Consider the following 25,213-nt stretch of genomic DNA (forward strand, 5'->3'; position numbering starts at 1 on the left):
CTACTCCTCATCCATCCTTTTAGGGGTACAAACAATAGTAATTGGGGCCTAGTGTGGTGGTGTACGTGTGAGATACATCCACTTTTTTTGATCATATTTTCCATTCCGCTATTCAATAAAAACCTTTGGGGATCAATTAAATTGCGGGATAGTCTGTGTCGGTACGTGTGAGATCCACCTTTCCAAGTTTTTGGGGTTCATCTCATACTTCTGAAGATTTGAGGGTGCTGCCTGTTCCATACTCCTCCTACTCCTCATCCATCCTTTTAGGGGTACAAACAATAGTAATTGGGGCCTAGTGTGGTGGTGTACGTATGAGATACATACACTTTTTTTGATCATATTTCCTATTCCGCTATTCAATAAAAATCTTTGGGGATCAATTAAATTGCGGGATAGTCTGTGTCGGTACGTGTGAGATCCACCTTTCCAAGTTTTTGGGGTTCATCTCATACTTCTGAAGATTTGAGGGTGCTGCCTGTTCCATACTCCTCCTACTCCTCATCCATCCTTTTAGGGGTAGAAACAATAGTAATTGGGGCCTAGTGTGGTTGTGTACGTGTGAGATACATACACTTTTTTTTTGATCATATTTTCTATTCCGCTATTTAATTAAAACCTTTGGGTATAAACAATTAAATTGCGTGATAGTCTGTGTCGGTACGTGTGAGATACACCTTTCCAATTTTTGGGGCGCATCTCATACTGCCGAGGTTTTGAGGGTGCTTCAGTCTGCCTCCTGCCTGCTCCTCCTACTCCTCTTCCTCATCCTGCCTTTAGGGTACAAAAAATTGTAATCGGCGGGGCCTAGTCTGTGTTTGTACGTGTGAGATACACCTTTTAAATTAGTTTGGCGCATCTCCTTCCCCCGCCAAGGATTGCAGGGCACTTCAGTTTGCCTCCTGTTCCCAACTCCTCCTACTCCTCTTCCATATCCTCCCTTTAGGGTAGAAAAAAATGTAATCGGGCCTAGTCTGTGTTTGTACGTGTGAGATACACAGTTTTTTATCCTATTCCGCTATTCAATATACACCCTTTTGGTGTAAAAAACATTAAATTGCAGCATAGTTTGCATATTTGACTGTGAGATACACCCGTGCGATACTGTTGTTGTTTTGTTCCGCTATTCAATAAACACCTTTCTAGGGCAAGATCTTAAATTTCAGAAATATGAGGAGACCGTCAAATAAGGGCCGTGGCCTGGGTCGTGGTGCTGCTGGTAGAGCTCCTGTTGCAAGGAGAGGATGTGGTCGATCTGTGCCAGCTACACGCACAAGTCAAACACCTTCCTCAAGTGTGAGTAGGCGACAGAACCTGCATCAGTATTTGGTAGGGCATCATGCGCCTCTAGACGTGATGAGGCCTGAAGAAGTACAGGCGATAGTAGATTGGGTTGCTGACAGTGCCTCCGGTTCCTTCACATTGTCTCCCACCCAGTCTACTGCAGAAAGGTCAGAGTTGGCACCTGCAGCCAATGTCCAACCGTCTTTCACCACACCCCCTTGCAAATCAGGCAAGCAGTCTGAGCCCCAATCCATACAGCAGTCTCTTCTTCTTTTTGAGGACTCTGTCAGCAGGGTTTCCCAGGGCCATCCACCTAGCCCTGCCCCAGAAGTTGAAGAGATTGAGTGCAGCGATGCCCAACCACTTATTTCTCAAGATGAGTACATGCAAGGACCATCGCAGCACGTCTCCGATGATGACGAAACGCAGGTGCCAACTGCTGCGGCGTTCAGCATTGTGGAGACCGACAAGGAGGGCAGGGGTGAAGACTGGGTGGAAGATGATGTGGAGGACGATGAGGTCCTCGACCCCACATGGAATGAACGTCATGCAGGTGACCTGAGTAGTTTGGAGGAAGAGGCGGTGGTTGCACAGAGCCACCAGCACAGCAGAAGAGGGAGCAGGGTGCAGAAGCGGAGCGGCCGTGCCCTAGACACTACGCCTGCTACTGCCCAACGCAGCAAGGGAACAAGCGCACCAAAGTCAGCTCAAAAGAGTTCTCTAGCGTGGAAGTTCTTTAGAAAATGTGCTGATGACAGGACACGAGTGGTTTGCACCCTGTGCAATCAGAGCCTGAAGCGAGGCATAAACCTTCTCAACCTGAGCACAACCTGCATGATCAGGCATCTAAGTGCAAAGCACGAGCTGCAGTGGAGTACACACCTTCAAAACCAAGAAACGTCTCTGGCTCATCCTGCTTCCTCTTCTGCTGCAGTCTCGGCCGCTCCAGCCACATCTGTAGTCATACCGGCACCTGCCACCCCGCAAACAGACGATCTGTCAGCAACACCACCACCTGGGTCACCAACAACCATCTCCACAATGTCCCGTGGAAGCGTTCAGCTTTCCATCTCCCAAACACTTGAGAGGAAGAGGAAGTACCCCCCTACCCACCCGCGATCCCTGGCCCTGAATGCCAGCATTTCACAATTATTGGCCTTTGAAATGCTGTCATTCCGTCTGGTGGAGACGCACAGTTTTAAAAAGCTTATGTCGGTGGCTGTCCCACAGTACCACTACTTTTCCAGGCAAGCCATCCCTTCCCTGCACAACCAAGTGGGGGAAAAAATCAGGTGTGCACTGCGCAACGCCATCTGTGCCAAGGTCCACTTAACTACCGATATGTGGACCAGTAAGCACGGTCAGGGGCGTTATATCTCCCTAACGGCACACTGGGTAAATGTAGTGGCGGATGGGCCTGAGGCGGATAGCAATTTGGCGCACGTCCTTCCACCACCGAGGATTGCAGGGCGCTTCAGTTTGCCTCCTGTTCCTAACCCATCCTACTCCGCTTCCTCATCCTCTACCGCCTCCTCATCCGGACAGCGTAACACCTTCACCACCAACTTCAGCACGGCCAGGGGTAAACGACAGCAGGCAGTTTTACAACTTGCCTGTTTGGGGGACAAACCACACACCGCGCAGGAGTTGTGGAGGAGCATGGAACAGCAGACAAATGAGTGGTTGCTGCCAGCGAGCCTCAAGCCCGGCCTGGTGGTGTGCGATAACGGGCGAAATCTCATAGCAGCTCTGGGCCTAGCCGGTTTGACGCACATCCCTTGCCTGGCGCATGTGCTGAATTTGGTGGTGCAGAGGTTCCTTAAAAACTACCCCGATATGTCAGAGCTGCTGCAGAAAGTGCGGGCTGTCTGTGCGCACTTTCGGCGTTCTCACCCTGCTGCTGCTCGCCTGGCAGCGCTGCAGCGTAACTTCGGCCTTCCCGCTCACCGCCTCATATGTGACGTGCCCACAAGGTGGAACTCCACCTTGCACATGCTGCAAAGACTGTGCGAGCAGCAGCAGGCCATAGTGGAGTTTCAGCTGCAGCACGCACGCGTGAGTCGCTCTGCGGAACAGCACCACTTCACCACCAATAACTGGGCCTCCATGCGAGACCTGTGTGCCTTGTTGCGCTGTTTTGAGTACTCCACCAACATGGCCAGTGGCGATGACGCCGTTCTCAGCTTAACTATCCCACTTCTATGCCTCCTTGAAAAAACAATTCGGGCGATGATGGAAGAGGATGTGGCACAGGATGTGGAGGAGGAGGAGGATGAAGAGGTAACATTTCCAAGGCTTTCAGGGCAGTCATTCGCAAGGGGCTCCGAGGGTGGTTTGCACACACAAACGCCAGGAACACAATTGTCCAGCAGGGGCACAGTTCTGGAGGATGAGGAGGAGGAGGAGCTGGAGGAGGAGATGGAACCATGTTCACAGCAGGGTGGCACCCAGGCCAGCTCATGGCCATCACTGGTGCGTGGCTGGGGGGATACAGAGGACACGGACGATACACCTCCCACAGAGGACAGCCTTTTGTTGCCTCTGGGCAGCCTGGCACACATGAGCGATTACATGCTGCAGTGTCTCCACAACGACCGCCGAGTTGCCCACATTCTAACTTGTGCTGATTACTGGGTGGCCACGCTGCTGGATCCCCGTTACAAGGACAACGTACCGTCCTTAGTTCACTCACTGGAGCGCGATCGCAAGATGCGCGAGTACAAGCGCACGCTGGTAGACGCGATGCTGCTGGCATTCCCATCTGACAGCGGGGCCACAGTGGAAGCACAAGGCAGAGGAGGAGGAGGAGGAGGAGGTCGCCAACGCAACCAGGGCACCGCCAGCACCTCAGAAGGCAGGGTTAGCATGGCCGAAATGTGGAAAAGCTTTGTCAGCACGCCACAACAAACAGCAGCACCAGCAGCTCAGATGGAACGTCTTAGCAGGAGGCAGCATTTTACCAACATGGTGGAGCAGTATGTGTGCACACGCCTAGACGTACTGAATGAGGGGTCTGCCGCCTTCAACTTCTGGGTCTCCAAGTTGGGCACATGGCCTGAGCTTTCCCTTTACACCTTGGAGGTGCTGGCGTGCCCTGCAGCCAGTGTATTATCTGAACGGGTATTTAGCACGGCTGGGGGCGTTATAACAGACAAGCGCAGCCGCCTGTCCAGAGACAATGTGGACAAGCTCACGTTCATTAAAATGAACCAGGCATGGATCCCACGGGACTTTTCCGTACCTTGTGCAGAATAGCAATGGATACCGACCTTACCCACCCATTGTTCCATTTTTGCTCTTTCTCACTCTTTTGGGGTGTACCCTCATTTAAAATTTGTGAAAAGAAGCAGTGTTGGCTACCTCGTCCTCCTCCTCAGGGCCAGATTAACGTAGGGGCTATTGGAGCTGCAGCTCCAGGCCCCTACCTTTTATATAGGCCCCGGGTTGGCCATATTCACTGTTACCGCACTTCTGTCACTTGTAAACACAGAAGTCTGGCTTCTATGCTCGTTTCCCCAGGCAGCACCCTCAGAACCTCCCCACACAGCGCGAAGGCCGGACAAGGAGGGACAGTTGCCGATGCATGGATGTGTTTATGGGCTTCAGAGACAGCATCCCATGTTGAATTAGGCATGCATGGCTGCACCCTTCCTCCTCTGGGTGCATGCCAAGGCACGGCCCTTAAGGCCCTTCAAAATCCTCAGCACCAAGCCCATGATGCTCTTAATCCGGCCCTGGTCCTCCTCCACCGCCGCTTCCACCTACACCGCCCATAGGTGTGCGCAGCCTATTGCATTAGGGTGTGCACCCCAAAGTTTAAATACACATGCATGTGTTTGCCTACATGTACATGGCCCCGATACATTACTCTCCCTGCTGGCAAAGAGAAATAGAGCAGAGCAGGTCCGAGGGAGATCTTTCCCATCTCCTCACTGGCAAACAGAGTGATAATGCTATGTGCCCTAGGTGATTAGGGTGTGCCCAGGCACACCCGGCACACCCTGTGTGCACGCCTATGACACCGCCACATCCACCACCACCTCAACCTCCCTCCTACTCCATATGGGCCTCGTCCTTCAGAGATGAAGAACATTGTTTTATTTTTCTGTTTTTTTTTTTTTGTTTTTTTAAGTTATTTCCCTATCCACATTTGTTTGCAGAGCACTTGCCATGCTCTTAATTACGTTTTGCTGCCATTTGCAGCACTCTAGCCCTTTCCTTTGGTGTTTTACAGCCATTTTAGTGCCTGAAAGTTCGGGTCCCCATTGACTTCAATGGGGTTCGGTGTCCGGGAAAAGTTCGGTAAAAGTCCGGGACACGGACCCGGACTTTTTTTTAAAGTTCGGCCGAACCCGTCGAACACGGACATCTAGGTGTCCGCTCAACCCTACTCACCACCTGAATAATGGTTTTCCAGGATTCTGTCATGAAGACAGGAACCTTCATAAACCCATCCACGTGCTTAGCACTAAGATAAATCCAAAGCCCCTCCGATTTTTTGCGAACCAAGAGAGGGAATGAATATTTGTGCTCCACCTCTGCATCTGTATCGAAAGAGTACCCTGAGCCACAAATCCCTCCTTTAAACTGTTGACAGATTGGTGGAGCATGGGAGCTATGGTAAGGAACAAGAAACTGCTGCAGGGATGAGAACATTTAGCTATCATTGATACTCAAAAAGTTAAAAAGGTCTGCCAGGGTATGGGAGGCAATGCAAATATTGTACACTGCCTTCTTTTTAAAACCTGCATTTGACCGTAGCCCTAGAGCAAGTTAAACCAGGGTAGCCAACCGCGGCCCTGCAGCTGATCCAAAACCACAAACCCCCTAATGCCTCTGCCTTGAGGAGGCATGCCTATGGCTGTTAGAGTTTTGCAGAGCCTCAAGATGCAGAACATGTAAGGGCCCCATGGACTTAGAATGGTGAACTGTCCCCCCACAGCTCTGGGATGACTTGACCCAGAAACCTAGAGAAGCTAAGTGTACAATAATCGGTATTACTGCCCTCTGCTGGTTAAGAGGTATATGTGCTGCTGTACAGAACCTGGTATTCCCAGGTAGCGATGGACGAACATCGGCCGGGCCGGTTCACGAACGTCATTGTCTTTAATGGGAGGCGAACCTTAAAAACCTTTAGGTCATATTTGCAGCCACAAAAGATGTACTAGCTGTGCTCAAATAGTCCCAGCACATGGACAATGTTATAACAGAAGTATTGCAATTGGAAAAGTTGCCCTAAAATTTTTTTTCTTTTTTTACAGCAAATTTTCATAAATCAGCCAGAACTGACAGCAGCCGGTAAATACATGTCAAATACATATAGGGTCCATTCACACATCTGTAAAATGGGTCCGCATCCATTCCACAATTTGGCGGAACCTTTACAGACCCATTGATTTTCAATTCCAGTCTGAAAAATTAGGCATTCACAGGATAAAGAAGTAAGTGTGGGCCATTCCAGGCCCCAAAAATTAGCCCACATGTTTTACCTGACAGCTATGAACGTAGTATTCTGTGGCTGAAGGTACATTAGAGGTAAAGAGGAAGGTGTATGGCGCTGCCAAAGTGTACTAGTGAATCCGTATGTCCAACAATGATGCTAAATGTGTATTCAATATCAATCTCCACTGTGAATCCTAAATTAATAAAGTGTCGGGTGCTTCATATATGTGACAAGTATAAATATGTGCAATAATATAGGGAATCCAACTCTGTGAGGAATTAATAATAGTGCTAAAACCGTGAAGGAAAAAATATGTGCAAAGAGGTGTAAATAATATTGGATAAAAATATATATATATAATTGATGAGTAATACCTAGACAATAAATAAGAAAATTAATAGGGAATAAAATCAGTTGGGTCCACTTAAATAAAGGGTGAAGATCCAAAACCTTATAATTGTACAGTAAAAAGCATCATATATGGCATAAACTAAGTAAACGATAGATGTGTAAATCTTATGGCAGCAATAGTCCAAGTGTAAGTAAGTCCGTGATAACTGAAAAACCTAAAAAAGGAGGGTGGTCCCACAATGGGAAAAAAACCTTTCCTAAAATAGGGAATAGGAACAGGGTAGGATTTCTACAGGAAGTGAATAAGCCACCATTTTGAGAAGATACAGCAGGGCAGCAAGACATGTTTTTCTCAATCTCTCGCCATCACCCCTGAGAGAGCTTGAAAAGACCCTGGTCTGCAAGATTCGGGCAGAAAATTGGATCACCCAATCACTCTGATAACCAGTGAAGGAGACCCCAGGATTATATATCCAAGGCCTGATACCCCTGCAGGGGTGTACAGCTCTGGTGAGTGCGGTCCAAGGGGTGCGGGGAGCACTGATTTGTCACCAAACATCTGAGCACCTCCAAATATTCGTCATTAGAGCACCTGCACTCAATTCACTTTCTGCTCCCTATTTTAGGAAAGGTTTTTTTCCCATTGTGGGACCACCCTCCTTTTTTAGGTTTTTCAGTTATCACGGACTTACTTACACTTGGACTATTGATGCCATAAGATTTACACATCTATCGTTTACTTAGTTTATGCCATATATGATGTTTTTACTGTACAATTATAAGGTTTTGGATCTTCACCCTTTATTTAAGTGGACCCAACTGATTTTATTCCCTATTAATTTTCTTATTTATTGTCTAGGTATTACTCATCAATTATATATATATATATATTTTTATCCAATATTATTTACACCTCTTTGCACATATTTTTTCCTTCACGGTTTTAGCACTATTATTAATTCCTCACAGAGTTGGATTCCCTATATTATTGCACATATTTATACTTGTCACATATATGAAGCACCCGACACTTTATTAATTTAGGATTCACAGTGGAGATTGATATTGAATACACATTTAGCATCATTGTTGGACATACGGATTCACTAGTACACTTTGGCAGCGCCATACACCTTCCTCTTTACCTTTATTCTTACTATATTTCTAGGAATATAGTGTACAGGTGGGCTGCAGCCAATATCAAATATTAGAAGTCTAAAATTATCCTGAGCGCGGATTTTCTACATTTCATGAAGGTACATTAGGCATTCACAGGATACAGAAGTAAGTGTCGGCCAGTATTGGCCCCATAAATTAGCCCACACGGGTTTACCTGACAGCTAAGAACTTTGAATTCTGTGGCTGAAGGTACATTAGGCATTCACAGGATACAGAAGTAAGTGTCGGCCAGTATTGGCCCCAAAAATTAGCCCACGTGGGTTTACCTGACAGCTAAGAACGTTGTATTCTGTGGCTGAAGGTACATTAGGCATTCACAGGATACAGAAGTAAGTGTCGGCCAGTATTGCCCCCAAAAATTTGCCCACATGGGTTTACTTGATAGCTAAGAACATAGTATTTGGTGGCTGGAGGTACATTAGGCATTCACAGGATACCGAAGTAAGTGTCGGCCAGTATAGACCCCAAAAATTAGACCACATGGGTTTACCTGACAGCTAAGAACGTAGTATTCTTTGGCTGAAGGTACATTAGGCATTCACTGTATACCGAAGTAAGTGTCGGCCAATATAGGCCCCAAAAACTAGCCCACGTGAGTTTACCTGACAGCGAAGAATGTTGTATTCTGTGGCTGAAGGTACATTAGGCATTCACAGGATACAGAAGTAAGTGTCGGCTAGTATAGGCCCAAAAAATTAGCTCACATGGGTTTACCTGACAGCAAAGAAAGTTGTATTCTGTGACTGAAGGTGCATTAGGCATTCACAGAAAAAATAATTGTCGGCCGTGAAAGGCCCCAAAAATTGGGCATTCAATGGAAATGAAATGCCTTTAGTGCCGCTGTATTTAGTGAAGACAAGGACCAGGAATTGTTGTGGGTGGATGGCGGTCTGGCGGATATTTGTGGGCTGGCATGAGGAATTTCAATGAAACATGGTCTACTGGTCACATGTGTTGAATCCCTCAGAGATCCATGCCTCATTCATTTTTATAAATGTGAGGTAGTCTACACTGTCATGAGCTAGGTGAGTGCGCTTATCGGTCACGACCCCCCCTGCTGCGCTGAACGTCCTTTCGGACAGGACACAGGACGGGGGGCAAGCCAAAATTTCCATTGCAAATTGTGCAAGCTCTGGCCAGAGGTCAAGCCTACCCACCCAGTAGTCCAGGGGCTCATCACTCCTCAGAGCGTCCACATCGGTCGTTAACCCGATGTAGTCGGACACCTGTCGTTCTAGGCGTTCCCTGATGCTGGATCCGGAGTTCAGCTGTCGATGGTTCGACTGAAAGAAGGATCTCATATCTGAAGTGACCAAGACATTTTCAAACCGCCCTCTTCTTGCAGGCGCTGTTGGATTGCTACCCGCAACTGTCTCTCTGTGACTGGAAATTCCTCTGCCAGCACATGTAAAAGCAGAATGCAGCATTTCCCGCAGCAAGGCCTGGAAGTGCTGCATTCTGACCGCCCTCTGTGATTGTGGTAACATTTCTGCCATTTTTTATTTGTACCGGGGGTCTAAGTACATTGCCACCCAGTACTGGTCCTTGGCCTTTATGCTTTTTATACAGGGATCCCCCTTAAAACACTGGAGCATGAAGGCCCCCATTCGGACTAAACTGGAAGCGGTGTAGTGGCCTGCTTCCAGCTCATCATCCAGGATAATGTCGTCCTCGTTCTCCTCCCCCCATCCAGGGATAACACCAAGGTTTAAAGCATGCTCTTCTTGCTCATCCTCATCCCCCCCGGCACCATCTTCCTCTGACTCCTCTTCAGACTCCTGCTGTTGATTTGTCTCAGATGGAGTAGCACCCACTGGGAATTCATCCAACATTGCGACATCCTCATCTTCCTACTCCTGCTCCTCGACGGCTTGATCAATGACACGACGCAATGCACACTCCAGAAAGAAGGCCTAAGGTATGATATCACTTATGGCGCCCTGGCCATGACTGACCAGTTTGGTGATCTCATCGAATGGCCGCAGAAGTCTGCACGCGTCCCGCATGAGCAGCCTCTGGCGAGGTGAAAAAAACCCAAGCTCCCCAGAACCTGTCCTGCCACCGAGTTCGAACAGGTAGTCGTTAACTGCACGTTTCTGCTGGAGCAGCCTATCAAGCATATGCAACGTTGAGTTCCATCGCGTCGAGCAGTCACAAATAAGACACCTGATGGGCAGGTTGTGTCGGCGCTGAATGTCAGCAAGGCGAGCCATGGCTGTGTAAGATCTTCAGAAATGGCCCGAGATTTTCCTGGCCTGCCGCAAGACGTCCTGGACCCCAGGGTATTTGCCAACGAATCGCTGCACCATTGTCGCACACCACGTTACCAACTGTCAAATTCAGCGGTGTCAGCCACTGATCTGCCTGTGAACGGAAAGCTGAAAGGAGTGCAGGACCAGTGTGGCTCTTGGCTTCCAGGCACAACAGACACAACACAGTATGGCAACGTCTCACCTGGCATGTGGAATAGGTTCTGGGGATCTTGGGCGGCACAGTGGAAGAGACGGTAGCAGCGGAAGAGGAGGAGTCAGCCGAGGAGGAGAGGGAGGATGGAGGAGAAGAAGAGGCAGGCCTGCTTGCAATCTGTGGCGGTACAACTAAATCTACACGGGTGCCACGGGTTACATGCTTGACAGCCGTCAGAAGGTTCACCCAGTGGGCAGTAAAAGTAATATACCTTCCCTGCCCGTGTTTGCTAGACCATGTGTCTGTGGTCAGATGTATCTTGGCACCAACACTGTGTGCCAGAGATATATTCACTTGCCGCTGAACATGGCCATACAGCTCTGTAATGCCCTTCTGCGAGAAATTTTTCCTACCTGGGACCTTCCATTGTGGTGTCCCAATGGCCACAAATTTACGAAAGGCCTCCGAGTCCACCAGTTGATATGGCAGTAGCTGGCGGGCTATCAGTTCCGACAAGCCAGCAGTCAAACGTTGGGCAAGAGGGTTATCCGGCGTCATCATTTTTTTCCGCTCCAACATTTGGACCACAGAAGCCTACCTTTTTCCAGAACAACGTGACGATGGCATCATGGCAGGTGGAGTGGAGGACAAATGTGAGGAGAGAGGAGAAGGATAAGGGGCTGGATGGTGAGAGCCTGCAGTGTGGCTTTTTGGGTTCTGACGGTGTTGCTCCCACTGGGCTCGGTGATGGGAGTTCAGGTGCCTTCTTAAGGCTGTTGTCCCTAGGTGAGTGTTGGGCTTACCGCGACTTATTCGTTGACTGCAAAGGCTGCAGATAGCAACACTGTTGTCAGCAACGGACACATTAAAAAAAGCCCACACTGCGGAGCCATGTGCCGGCGTCCTGGGAGCACCAGATGTGACTGTACACGGTTGATGGCTCGCTCCTGATACATTTGCAATCTGCTTTCTACCTCTTGTGCAATGTAAGTTCTGCCTGCCTCTCCTCCCTATCTGCTGGTCCATCTCTCCCTATGAACTCCCCTCCTCTTCCTCTCTTGTGGCCACCCACGTGACGTCCATAGACATGCCATCATCCACATCATCTTCCCCACCACTAACATTCGAGATCTCGGAGTAGGCAGCAACAGCGGGGACCAACCTCCTTGGGCTGATCTGGGTACTGTCGTCAGGCTGCTCAGTGGCGGCTGTTGCTACCTCCTCTTTCTGATCCGATTCCAACAATGGCTGCACATCGCAAACGTCTTGTGATGGATCGGAAAAAATTCCAGTGACTCAAGTGGAGGGTATGTGGTGGTGGTGTTTGTGGTGGTGTCTTTGGGGGTGCACACAGCAGAGAGTGAAGAGGGTGCAGATAGAGAGGATGAGGAGGGTGCAGAAGAGGAAGGCTGAGTTAGCCACTCAACCAAGTCTGGTGCGTCCTTTGACGTAATTGCACGTGGCTTTTGAAACTTCACACTTTGGCTCCGACCTAATGCTCCTGCCCTACCCCTACCACTCCTGCGTACGTGTCTGCCTCTTCCTCTGCCTGTCATGTTTTTTAATTACCCTGTGACAAAAGTCTCTAGAGAATCGCAGTATATCTGGAAAAAGGTAAAAGGTAGATAACACCCCGCTTCAATCTGTGGTATTGGGGGGGGGGGGCACAGGTTTATCACACCAGTTCTACAAATAATTGGCCAGTAACTGTTGTCACTGTGTATAGCACAGTTAACACAGCAAAAGAGGCCACATTTTTGCAGGACTAAAATACAATCTTAGAAAAGTATACTGTTAATTAACACCTCACTTTAATCTGTGGTATTGGGGGGGGGGGGGGGCACAGTTTTATCACACCAGTTCTACAAATAATTGGCCAGTAACTGTTGTCACTGTGTGTCTAGCACAGTTAACCGCTTGCCGACTGCCGCACGACTATTTACGTCGGCAGTCAGCCCCTCACAGGCAAAGCAACGTAGGGCTACGTCGCTAGCCTGTGAGGCTCTAGGGAGCGAGCGTGCACCACCGGAGGCGCGCTCCACGCGGTCACGGACCCCCCGCGTGTGTGCCCGGCGGACTCGATGTCCGCCGGGCACACGCGATCGTCCGTTACAACGGAAGAAAGGCAGGCGGCTAATGTAAACAAAGCCGTCTGTCATTCTTCCCTGTGTAAGAATGGAGATCACACGGTTCTACTATGTAGGACCATTGATCTCTGTTCTTATACTAGTAGCCACAGCCAATCACAGTTAGAAACACGCCCCTAGGGACACACTTAACCCCTCCCTCTCCAATAAAGTTAACTCCTTCACTGCCAGTGTCATTTTTACAGTAACAGTGCATATGTATAGCACTGATTACTGCAGTAATGTCACTGGTAACCCCAAAAGTGTCAAAAATGTCAGTCAAGGGTCCGATCTGTCCGCCGCAATGTCGCAGTCTCGCAAAAAAAATCGCAGATCGCCGCCATTACTCGTTAAAAAAAAAAAAAAAACAAAAATGACAAAAATCTTTCCCTTAGTTAGTAAACGCAATAACTTTTGCACAAACCAATCAAAATATGCTTTTTGCGATTTTTTTTTCCAAACATAGGTAGAATAAAACAAATTGGCCTCAAATGTTAAAAAATTGTGATTTTTACATTTTTTTAGGGAATTTCATATAAAAAATGTGAAAAATATTGTTATTTTTGCAAAATTGATGCTCTTTTTTTGTTTATAGCGCATGATCAAAAAATCGCTCAGGTGATCAAATACCACAAAAAGAAAGCTCTGTTTATGGGAAAAAAAGGACATCAAATTTGTTTAGGTACAGCGTCGCACGACCGCGCAATTGTCCGTTAAATTCACGCAGTGCCGAATTGCAAAATAGGCCCTGGTCAGGAAGGGGGTAAAATCTTCCGGGGCTTGGTTAACACAGCAAAAGAGGCCACATTTTTGCAGGACTAAAATACACTCTTAGAAAAGTACACTGTTAAATAACACCCGACTTCAATATGTGGTATTGGGTGGGCCACTGGTCTATCACACCAGTTGTTCAAAAAATTGGCCAGTAAGTTTGGCACTGTGTGTATCAATCTTAACTCAGCAAAAGAGGCAATATTGTTGCAGGACACAAATACACTTATGAAAGTATACTCAGATAACACCCCACTTCAATATGTGGTATTGGGGGGCACTGGTTTATCACACCAGTTGTTCAAAAAATTGGCCAGGAAGTTTGACACTGTGTGTATCAGACTTAACTCAGCAAAAGAGGCAATATTGTTGCAGGACACATATACACTGATGAAAGTATACTCAGATAACACCCCACTTCAATATGTGGTATTGGAGAGCCACTGGTCTATCACACCAGTTGTTCAAAAAGTTGGCCAGGGAGTTTGGCACATTGTGTATCAGACTTAACTCAGCAAAAGAGGCAATATTGTTGCAGAACACAAATACAGTTGTAAAAGTATACTCAGATAACACCCCACTTCAATATGTGGTATTGGGGGGGCCACTGGTTTATCGCACCAGTTGTTCAAAATATTGGCCAGGGAGTTTGGCACTGTGTGTATCAGACTTAACTCAGCAAAAGAGGCAATACTGTTGCAGCACACAAATACACTTGTAAAAGTATACTCAGATAACACCCCACTTTAATATGTGGTATTGGGGGGCCACTGATTTATCACACCAGTTGTTAAAAAAATTGGCCAGGGAGTTTGGTACTGTTTGTATTATTGCTGCAGCAACTCTCAGTCACCACACCTGTCACAATGCTGCACAGTGCACAATAATACTACTAATCCACTATAATATGCTTTCTACAAAGTATATTATACTGTGGATTACCCCCCTCCCCCCCCCCCCCTTTATAGTGCACTGCACAGCAATACCAAAAATATTGCAGCCCTTTAAATGACTTTTGTGGACATTAACAGAGCGATTTGTGTGACTGCTGCCAATCTCTAACTGCCCCTTAAGCACCGACTGGATACCTGCCCCTAACCTGAAAAGATACTAGTAGACCTATACCGAAATACCAGCCCTGAAAAGGACTTTTGTGGATCTTAACAGAGCTATTTGTGTCTGCCAATCTCTCCCTAATGTATACAGCAGACCTCTCCCTACGCTGGCAAAAAGCAGAATGTGAAATGGCCGACAGCTCTGGTCTATTTATAGGGTAGGGGGCATGTCCATGTGCTGAAATGTTTTAATTGGCTGTCCCGTTCCACCTGACAGCTGTGTCATGTGTCAAAGTTCTCCCCAATATAAACTAATATGGCCGCCGCGAACAATGCCATGTGTTCGCAAACTTGGCGGGTAGCGAACATGCAAAATTCGCCGCGAATCGACCGCCGGGCGAACCACAAGGCCATCTCTAATCAGGATCCTAAGGATAGATGTATACTGTGTACAGTTATGTGTATACTTGTGGTTTCCCAAAGATCACCAGGCACTTTACTGCAACTTCAGTGTCCAGCAGTAATCTTTTTATCTCCTTGCAAGACCGCTTCCTCCGGTTCTGTGTCACAGGCAAGGATCTCAGCACTCTCACCGGTCACTTCTCCGTGACACCCACTGTCCTCCTCAGTCAGGATGCACTCTCCGCACTCTAGGCCTCGCTCTCAGGCTTCTATCCTGGACAGTCTTTCTCCGCAGTTGTTCTCTGCACACCCGCACTCCATGAGTTTCCCGAAGCAAAAGAGTGCGCATCCAACTCCGCCCCCCCCATTTATCTCTCCTCCCATGAATCTCCGCCGATCCCTTAAAGCTCCCTGGGAGTGTAGTTCAGTCAATCCCTTGATGCATGGTCTCCACCTTCTTTCCTACTACATCCCCCATAATCCAGTTCACCACTCCATGGGAGAAATTCATCTTCCTTACACAGTTCTTAAAGGAGCAGCCAAACATGACCTAAACTGCAACTCTGTGCTATGACATAGTAATTCCAGCATAGCTACATCACATTCTTTTTTTATTGGGAATGTTATATAGCAGAAAGTGAAAAATATATTTTTTTTTCAGAATTGTCGCTATACAAAAAAAAAAATTGCAGAGGTGATCAAATACCACCAAAAGAAAGCTCTATTTGTTGGGGAAAAAAAGAACATCAATTTTATTTGGGTACAGCGTCGTACGACTGCACAAATGTTAGTTAAAGCATTGCAGTGCCAAATTGCAAAAAATGGCCTGGTCATTAAGGGGGAAAATCTTCCGGTAACAATAATGGTTATCGTTAATTTGTTATATATGTTCATTAATATCTATAATATGAATATATGAGCTAATATGAACATTGTACTACACCTGTACTCAAGATAAACAGGAAAAATATTTGGTGTAGTATTATTTATACAGAATATGTTACATATTAAACAAATTAAACCTTTTTTCCATTTTCAACCATTTTGTTGCTTGTTATAAAAACATATATTCAAAATAGTTTTTATTGAAATTTTGGCAAACAAAAGAAAAGGAACAATGCCATGTGAAATGTGAACAATTTGCACTTAAAACACAATTAAACAGTGACAGTGAATCATGTCAATACAGCATTCGTACACATGTATGAAAGCAGTGGCATTAAACTTGTATAGAAACAGTAACATCAACAGCATCAAAGTGAACCTGGCACAATGTGGTTGAAATACCATGCTGACCAGGCTGCCCATTGGGAATCAAAACCAGTCATAGAATCTTTAACCCTTAACGCCAACAGTCGTTCACACTGGTGATCAAGATTAACTTGGGCTAATACTTCTGTTTGATTGGGCGCTAGGCTGCTCTTCCAATGTCTGGCTATAATGAGTTTTGCGGCTAACAGGATATGGATCAGGATTGTGCGGTATTCCCTTGGATATTCGTGGATTCCCAGGTGGAGTATGGTCAAGGCTGGTTCTGGGGGCCTGAGGATACCTGTGATAGCGGATATGGTAGTAAAAATTTGCTTCCAATAGCTAGAGATGCCCACACAGGACCAGAATACGTGGTAAATATTGGCGGGCTGGCCACATCCCCTCCAGCATAAGGGGGAGTATGATGTTATAAATTTTGACAGTATAACTAGGGTTTTGTACCAGTGTGCTACAATTTTTTGGGCAAGGTCCCAGTGGTTCATGCAGTGAGTGGCAGCAGACACTGCTTGAAAGGATTTGGACAATATCTGGGGTGAGAACTGAGCCTCAAGGTCTTTCTCCCATTTAAGCATAGGGGGGCTTTTGGAAAACATCATTTTGTCACCCAGGGAGTTGTACAATAGGGAAATGCCTTTCTCCTGTGTCTCCGGGGCCGTAAAGAAGACGTGCAGATGAGCATCTAAGCGAATAACTGGCGGTGGAAATTTTTTGAGAAACCGCTGGAGTTGTAGGTAGGAATAGGACAGTGACTTCGGCAACTGGTATTTAACAGAGAGCTCCGACCACGTCTTAACAGTGCCTGACGAGAGTAACTCGTCCACCCATAGAATGCCCAGATCCTTTCATGAATTAATCTTTAGGTAAGGTATTAATACTTCCAGGGTTTGGAGTGGGATACGAAAAGGCGCTGACGTGGGTTTTGGACTGGTGAATGCTAACAATTTCCTCCAAGCCAGGATGGTAGCTTGTGTCGAGGGGGGAAGTGAGTGAATACTGAGTTGTCTACACGAGTCCGCCAGAAGTAGAAGGTGCAGGGATGCGGACCGAGACAGGGAGGTCTCCAGCCCTACCCAGACCGCCGCCGGGGAGTCTAGGAACCACTTTTTAGCCTGTGAGAGAAGCGAAGATACGTAGTAGTCCTGTATAACTGGCCAGCATACTCCGCCCGCTCTCTTGTGCTTCACTAGGTGAACTTGAGAACATCTTGGTCTCTTTCCCAGCCAGACATATTGTTTCAATTTAAGGTATTTATGGTGAACAGGGAAGGGAAGGGTCCTAAACAGGCACAGTATCTTAGGCAGCTCTATCATCTTGAAAGATGCTATTCTACCCAGCCAGGATTGTTCTATCTTTGCCTTACGAGACAAGTTTTGGTTGATTTTGTCCACCAGGGGTTTACAATTTACGTCTACAATCCTGCATGGGTCTGCAACAATTTGGTTCCCCAGATAAGGGATAGAGTGATCTGCCCAGGCATAGGGAAACTGCTGCTGCAAGTGTCGTTTAGTATGTGAGTTGATCCCAAGGTCAAGGATCAGGGATTTGTGGAAATTCACTTTGTAATATGACAGGGAGCTGAAGCGAGTGAGGGTGTCATGGATAATGGGGAGGGAGATCAGAGGGTTATTTACTATTAGGATGACGTCGTCGGCAAACAAGTTTATGACATGTGGAACTCGGTTGACGGTTACTCCAGAAATGAGGGGGTTGGCACATATAGCCTCTGCGAGGGGTTCCATCATTAAGTTGAAAATGGCCGGGGACAGGGGGCAGCCCTGCCTCGTGCCATTCCTAATTGGAAATTCCTTGGAAAGGAAACCAGATGTGAAAACTCTTGCAGAGGGTTTAGAATATAGGGCCAGGATAGCGGAAACTATAGGGCCGTGAAATCCAAATTTGGTTAGGGTGGCTGTCATGTAATCAGTGGATTCTATCAAACGCCTTTTCGGGGTCGATAGAGAGCAAAAGGGTCTGAGATTTGGTAAGTCGGACATGGTGTAGAATATTTAGGAGGCGTCTGGTGGCATCCGGGGCTTGTCGTCCTTTGGTGAACCCAGTTTGATCGGGTTTAATGAGGCTAGGGATTACTTCAAAGAGTCGTTTAGCTAGGAGCTTGGAGTACATTTTGATATCAGTATTTAGGAGGGATATAGGACAAAAATTAGGAGGGGAATCAGGGGGTTTACCTGGTTTGGGGAGAGTTACAATATGGGCGGTGAGCATTTCCTGAGGAATGCCCCTGTGGTGGCGGCCGTAGTAAAGAGGGATTTCAAGTGGGGTACGATGGTTGGCGTGAATGTTTTATAATATTCGTTCATCAACCCGTCCGGGCCAGGGGATTTGTCGGACGGGAGAGAACGAATAATGGATTGAATTTCGGTATCTGTAAATTCTCCATTGAGGAACGCCAGTTGAGTTTCTGACAGGTGCGGTAATTTGAGGGAATGTAAGAAGTTATTGATCATCGGCTCTGTAGGTTGGGGAGTAGAAGGGTCATCTCCAAGATTGTATAAGGAACCATAGTATTCCGCAAAGGTGTCTGCTATAACTTGGGGGTGTTCTATCTTATTTTTAGACGTGTGGTGGAAGAGGTGGGGAATGGTAGATTGGGTCTTCCGGATTTTTAGCCGCCGTGCTAAGAACTTACCGGCTTTATTGTGGTTGGCATAATAGTTAAGACGTAGACAACGAATATAGAGGTCGTGTTCCTGGCAAAAGAACTCCCGGAGATGACGACGCAGCTCGGAGAGTTGAGACGCCAGTAGGGAGGATGGACTAGATTGGTTGAGACCATCCTTTTCTCTAATTTCAGCAAGGAGAGAGTCTAGTGTAGCGGAACGCGCTTTCCTTTTACGGGCCATAGCTTGCAACAGCAGTCCCCTCATGAATGCCTTATGAGCGTTCCAATTGACAAACGGATTTGTGTCGTGTGGATGATTCCGTTCAAAGTACCCTTGAAGTTCTTTTGATAAAAGATCCCTACTGGCCACATCTCAGAGGACAGAGCTGTCACATCTCCATAGGCGTGCTTGGCACGCAATCGGGCTGATTGTCAAGGATAGAGTAACAGTTGCATGGTCCGACCATAAGATGTCGTGGATATTAGTTCTTGTGACTTTCTGGAGAGACAGTCTGTCCACCAAGATATAGTCCAACCAAGAGTAAGAATTATGTCTGGCTGAGTAAAAGGTATAAGTACGCTCGTCAGCATGCTGACATCTCCACGCGTCATACAACCCCTCGGCCTGCAGGAGCCCACGAAGAGGGGTGGGGTCCCGCCTGCCAGGGGCCGACGAATCTAACGTGGTGTCTAGGACCGTATTCAGATCTCCACAAACAAGTACAGAACCCTGTCGCACCCTCGAGATCAGTTTGAACAAACGAGTCAGAAATCTCGATTGGTGCGAGTTGGGAGCATATGCATTAACCACAGTGAAAAGAACATTGTTCAATTTGCAAACTAGCACAATATACCGACCGTTGGGGTCCAGGATCGAGTCCAAATTGTTCAAAAGACAATTTACCGCTGAATGCAAGGAGGACTCCCCCCTTTTTCTCTGCCCTGGAAGCTAGAAAGACATGGTGAAAGTCACTGTGGGTACAAGGAGGGGTTTTGTCCCTGTGGAAATGCGTCTCCTGTGCAGCCACAATGTCCACCGAGCGTTGCAGAGCCTCTTTCCAAAGCGAGCGTCTCTTCGCGGGGTGGTTGAGGCCCCACACATTAAGCGACATCAATGAGATAGACATAGGCGATCAAATGAGCAAACCACTGTCAGCCGTAGAGAGCGGTGAACACAAGCAGAAGCAACTGAAGGTCGAATAAGAGATAGAAACCGAATCTTCCGTCGGGAGCTAGCAAGCCCGATCAGAGTGCATGTAGGTGCAGAATTGTCAAGATATCCAATAAGCTGCGATAATTGTCCGTGGTAAAGGTGCGAAGATAATCCTGAGGACGTGCCAAAAAAAGGTGGCACCATAGCAACAAGAAAAACAAAATAAAAGGGAGTAAAGGGCAAAGGGTAAAAAAGTTAGACCTGTGAGAGTCCGTGCAGCGCATGCTGCCTGGTCAAGCTGGGGGTAGGTACGGTGTAAGGTACCTGAAGGTGAGCACAGGGAAAGGTGTCACAGGGTAGGTGTAGGAGATACCCATTAGTAGCGGTTCTTCTTCATGTTGTTGTTCCGTTTGGAACGTGCTACTTGCCAATCGGGCGTGAGATGCCGGAGATCCGTTGCTTGGACGTGGTTGTCAGGAAGAGGCGGATGAGGCGGGTCATGGGGGACAATACCCCACTCTCTCAGGAGCTTTATGCCATGATCCAATGTAGTAATTAGATGCGTGGAATCATTGTAAGTCACACTTAGTTTTGCCGGATACTTCCACTTGTAGATCACGTTGTGGTTTCTGAGGGCCTTGGTAATGGTAGACATGTCCCTCCTCTGCTGTGAGGTGTGCTTCGAGTAGTCTGGTAGCAGCTGCAGGGACTGAGCGTGAGGAGGAATATTATCCTTTCGCCTAAATGCATCCAAAATGCGTTCCTTGGCTTGGTAGAAATGCACTCTAAGGATAACGTCTCTTGGCACTTCTTGGGGCAGAAAAGATGGTTTAGGAACCCTGTGGACCCTGTCCACCGTCAGGTCAGCCGCCGTGAAGGAGGGAACCAATTCTTTAAAAAGCGAATGGACATAATGGGGTAGTTGCTGCGGTGTGACAGTCTCAGGGACGCCTCTGATCTTTATGTTGTTGCGGCGTGACCTGTCCTCCAGGTCAGCCAATTTGTTCTTGATCATGAGGAGGTCATCTTTATGGGAGTTATGTGAGTCCACAAGTACATGATATTAAACAGCTACTTCTGACAGTTTGGATTCAGTAACATGTACCCGTTGACCCAGCTCTTGTACTTCAGCCTTGCATTGGTGGACAGCAGTAAAGAGGTCTGCATGTAGCAAGGCTTTGAGTGACATCATCATCTCTTTCATGGTGATGTCTGAAATTATCTGGCCCTGGTCGGGAACTGTGCAATGGGGTCATTTTGTGGATTGTATACAGGGAGAGGTACCTGAGACTGAGGGTGAGATCCAGCTTCCATCACTTCTCTGCGCATGTCGGTTTCCCTGCGTGGCTTCGATTTTAGCGGGCTCCTTGTAGAGGGAGTGCTGGCACCGGAGTCTATGTAGGTAGAGGGAGAGCTGCGAGTCTCGTTGGCAGAGGCCTCCATAGGTTCTAAATCCGACGGTCGCGGGCTGCTGGACGCCAGAGGAGCGGTGTGAGGCGGAGAGGGCGGTCTCCCGCCGCAATTTTGGGGAAGACCAGTGTGGGGCACCACCGGGAAATATGGCGGCAATTTCTTCATCTGTACATTGTCTCGGCCATTCCTGCGCATTGCGGAAGGAGCAGGTAGGCTTCCTATGTACGGGGACGGCAGCGGGTGGCTCGTAGCTGTGGTGGGTATCCGTTAGGACGCTGTATTCCCTGGGCTCGGAGCGGAGTTCGCTCAGATCGCGGCCATCTTAGTGCGCGGTCGTCACGCCCCCCCCCCCCCCATATTCAGGATATTTTTAAAACCAAACAACTTTTGTAAAGTCTCAGATGTTCTTAAAAAACGTGTGAAAATAATTTTGGTATAAAATGCAGGTAATAACTAAATAATTTTCGCACTGTTTTTAAGCACATATGAGACTTTCCAAAAGAAGTTTGTGGACACATGGAAGACAATATTGGGGGGCCATCATAACATTTTTCTTGTAAAATTCTAATTACTGGAGTTTATAAAGTGATCTGATATCAATGATGCCAATAAAGAGAAATGATTTCCATTCATGTAGAGAATAATTACATTCCTGGGAGAGAAATTAATTTCCTTCTGGTAACATTCTTCTCTTCTTCTACAGATTGTATGATAATCAGCTGACAGACAGTTCCTGCACCCACCTGGCATCTGGAATAAGAAATAATCAGACACTGAGGATACTGAACCTGTCTGGGAACAATCTGGAGGGTCCTCATTTCAGGGATCTGATGGAAGCTCTGACAACAAGCCGGATAGAGGAATTACGGTGAGTATAACAGAACTGACTGAGATAATCATATTCTGGGACAGTTTTATATCTAAACCACATAAATATCATATGATGTTAGATATCTCAGACTGTTGTCTTGATTGATGAATCTTATCACACTCTGTTAACAGCCATGAAATATTCTGCTTAAGACTTTTTAGCCCCCTCACACCCGTCATCTGTATATAACTGTCCTTCCTAGTGCCCAGAGCTGGAAGAACTTTTATAAACATTTACATTTTGCAGCTGCAGCACCCTCTGGGGGTGACTCTGATTTCTATGGGGAGCAGCAGACTGTTCTGGAGGTTGGAAGATTTGATCAGCAGCCACTCAGTAGAGTACAGTAGAGTGATTACAGATTAAATCTCACATTTGGTTGACTCTTTCTCAGCCACCACTACAGTAATACAGTGAGGGAATGAAAACAAACCTGCAGCCACAAGTTCATATTCCTTTGTGTTTCATTGTGTTTAGATTTCTTTAGAAGTGATCTGAGTGGCTGTACAGTCACCCCACTCCTTCTACATGTGTGAAGGTTAGGGATAGACCGATATGTTTTTTTTTCAGGGCTGATACCGATATTTTGGTCAGTAAGTATCGGTATCGGCCGATATTGGCCAATATTTTGTACATTTAAAGTTTTGAAAAATAAAGATACATTTTTGACACAAATCTGGTACTCAACATGTTAATGTTTATTTATTAACATTTTTAACATTAAAGGCTCATTCTTCACACCTTAACTGCCTGAAAACTGATAGGAAAACTGCACAGTTTTCACTTGCAGGGACATCAGTTTCACATCATGCGATTGTGATTAATGATGCATAAACTGCTGCAGTAGTGCTCTCACTCACTGCAATGATTTTAAATCACTACTGCAGCACAGTCAGTGCAAAACACATGAGCAAGACTAATCCCTTTCCACATGTTTGCTCCACTGTCTCAAAGGAGCACAAGCATCACTCAGTCTTTGTTGATTCCCCAGTCTTCAAGCATGCCTAGAAACATTTCTCTACTGTACTCAGTGTGGGATCCTTGCATCACTTTTGTATTCAACAAAAATGGCCTTTTTGTCCATCCGCTGTCAATGAAGTGGCATGTAAGACTCATTAGTGACTCTGTTTGTCCTGAACAGCAGTCAGTCGTGAATGAGAGTGAGTTGCCAGCATTCGACCTTTTGGTGAATCTTTCCCAGCATTTCGGTTTGATAATACCGCTCAGTCTTCAGTGTGTACCTTAGCACAACTATGGACATCAACCCCTTAAATCCAGAGTCAGACACCATTGCAAATGGCTGATTATCAGTGACCATCATCTCTGTGATTACTCTGTCCAGCAATTGGGATCTTCCATCAGAATTTATGCACCTGTTTTTGTGAAACATCTCTTATCGTTGCCTGGGATAGTGGAGGAGGTATTTCACATTGTGATTGTGATTCATTTTGTTTCTGTGCTGCATGATATAATTCAACTTGATGAACTCTTAGATGGGCCCAAAGATTTGACGTATTTTTGTTTTTGTAGTTACTGATCCCATTCTTACATTGTTTGTGCATGTGTTGCACACTGCTGCTTTTCCTGATGATGGTTGAGACAAGAAATAGTCCCAGATCACATTTTTACTTTTTCTGTCCACATCCATCTCCATTGCAATTTGAAAGAGACAATATAAGGTTAAAAAAATGCTGGCTGGCTGGCTGCTGGCACCCTGCTGTGGATGGCTGGCTTGCTGTCACCCTGTTGTGGGTGGCTGGCTTGCTGGCACCCTGTTGTGGGGTGGATGGGTGGCTGGCTGGCACCCTGCTGTGGCTGCTGGCTGGCTGGCACCCTGCTGTGGCTGCTGTCTGATTGGCACCCTGTGGTGGGCGCCTGCTGGCTGGCTGGCACCCTGCTGTGGGTGGCTGGCTTGGTGTCGCCCTGTTGTGGGTGGCTGGCTTGCTGGCACCCTGTTGTGGGGTGGGTGGCTGGCTGGCACCCTAATGTGGCTTCTAGCTGGCTGGGACCCTACGGTGACTGCTGGCTTGGTGTCACCTTGTTGTGGGTGGCTAGCTTGGTATCACCCTGTTGTGGGTGGCTGGCTTGGTGTCACCCTGTTGTGGGGTGGGTGGCTGACTTGGTGTCACCCTGTTGTGGGTGGCTGGCTGGCTTGGTGCCACCCTGTTGTGGGTGGCTGGCTTGGTGTCATGCTGTTGTGGGTGGCTAGCTTGCTGTCACCCTGTTTTGGGGTGACTGGCTGGCTGGCTGGCACCCTGCTGTGGCTGGCTTGTGGTGGCTGATGGCTTGGTGTAACCCTGTTGTGTGTGGCTGGCTTGGTGTCACCCTGTTGTGGGTGGCTGGCTTGGTGTCACCCTGTTGTGGGTGGCTGGCTTGGTGGCACCCTTTTGTGAGTGTCTGGCTTGCCGGAACCCTGTTGTGGGTGGCTGGCTTGGTGTCACCCTGTTGTGGGGTGGGTGGCTAGCTGACACCCTGCTGTGGCTGCTGGTTGGCTGGCACCCTGCGGTGGCTGCTGGCTTGGTGTCACCCTGTTGTGGGTGGCTGGCTTGGTGTCACCCTGTTGTGGGGTGGGTGGGTGGCTGGCTGCTGGCACCCTGTTGTGGGGTGGATGGGTGGCTGGCTGGCACCCTGCTGTGGCTGCTGGCTGGCTGGCACCCTGCTGTGGCTGCTGTCTGATTGGCACCCTGTGGTGGGCGCCTGCTGGCTGGCTGGCACCCTGCTGTGGGTGGCTGGCTTGGTGTCGCCCTGTTGTGGGTGGCTGGCTTGCTGGCACCCTGTTGTGGGGTGGGTGGCTGGCTGGCACCCTAATGTGGCTTCTAGCTGGCTGGGACCCTACGGTGACTGCTGGCTTGGTGTCACCTTGTTGTGGG

At 47.6% G+C, this 25,213-nt stretch overlaps 1 protein-coding gene across 4 annotated transcripts in view; it reads left to right on the forward strand.

Moving 5' to 3' along the window:
* LOC309569503 (NACHT, LRR and PYD domains-containing protein 3-like) overlaps positions 1-25,213 on the forward strand; it is a gene marked incomplete at its 3' end in the record, with an annotated part of 98,148 nt that overhangs the window by 52,626 nt on the left and 20,309 nt on the right. For all 4 annotated transcript variants that reach the window (XM_082275365.1, XM_082275366.1, XM_082275367.1 and 1 more), the window contains one exon: positions 22,179-22,343. In XM_082275365.1, coding sequence (XP_082131491.1) covers positions 22,179-22,343 — 165 coding nt within the window. The remainder of the gene's footprint in view (positions 1-22,178; positions 22,344-25,213) is intronic.

Source organism: Pelophylax lessonae (assembly GCF_965119305.1).
Source record: "Pelophylax lessonae genome assembly, chromosome: 13".
Taxonomy (NCBI): Eukaryota; Metazoa; Chordata; class Amphibia; order Anura; family Ranidae; genus Pelophylax; species Pelophylax lessonae.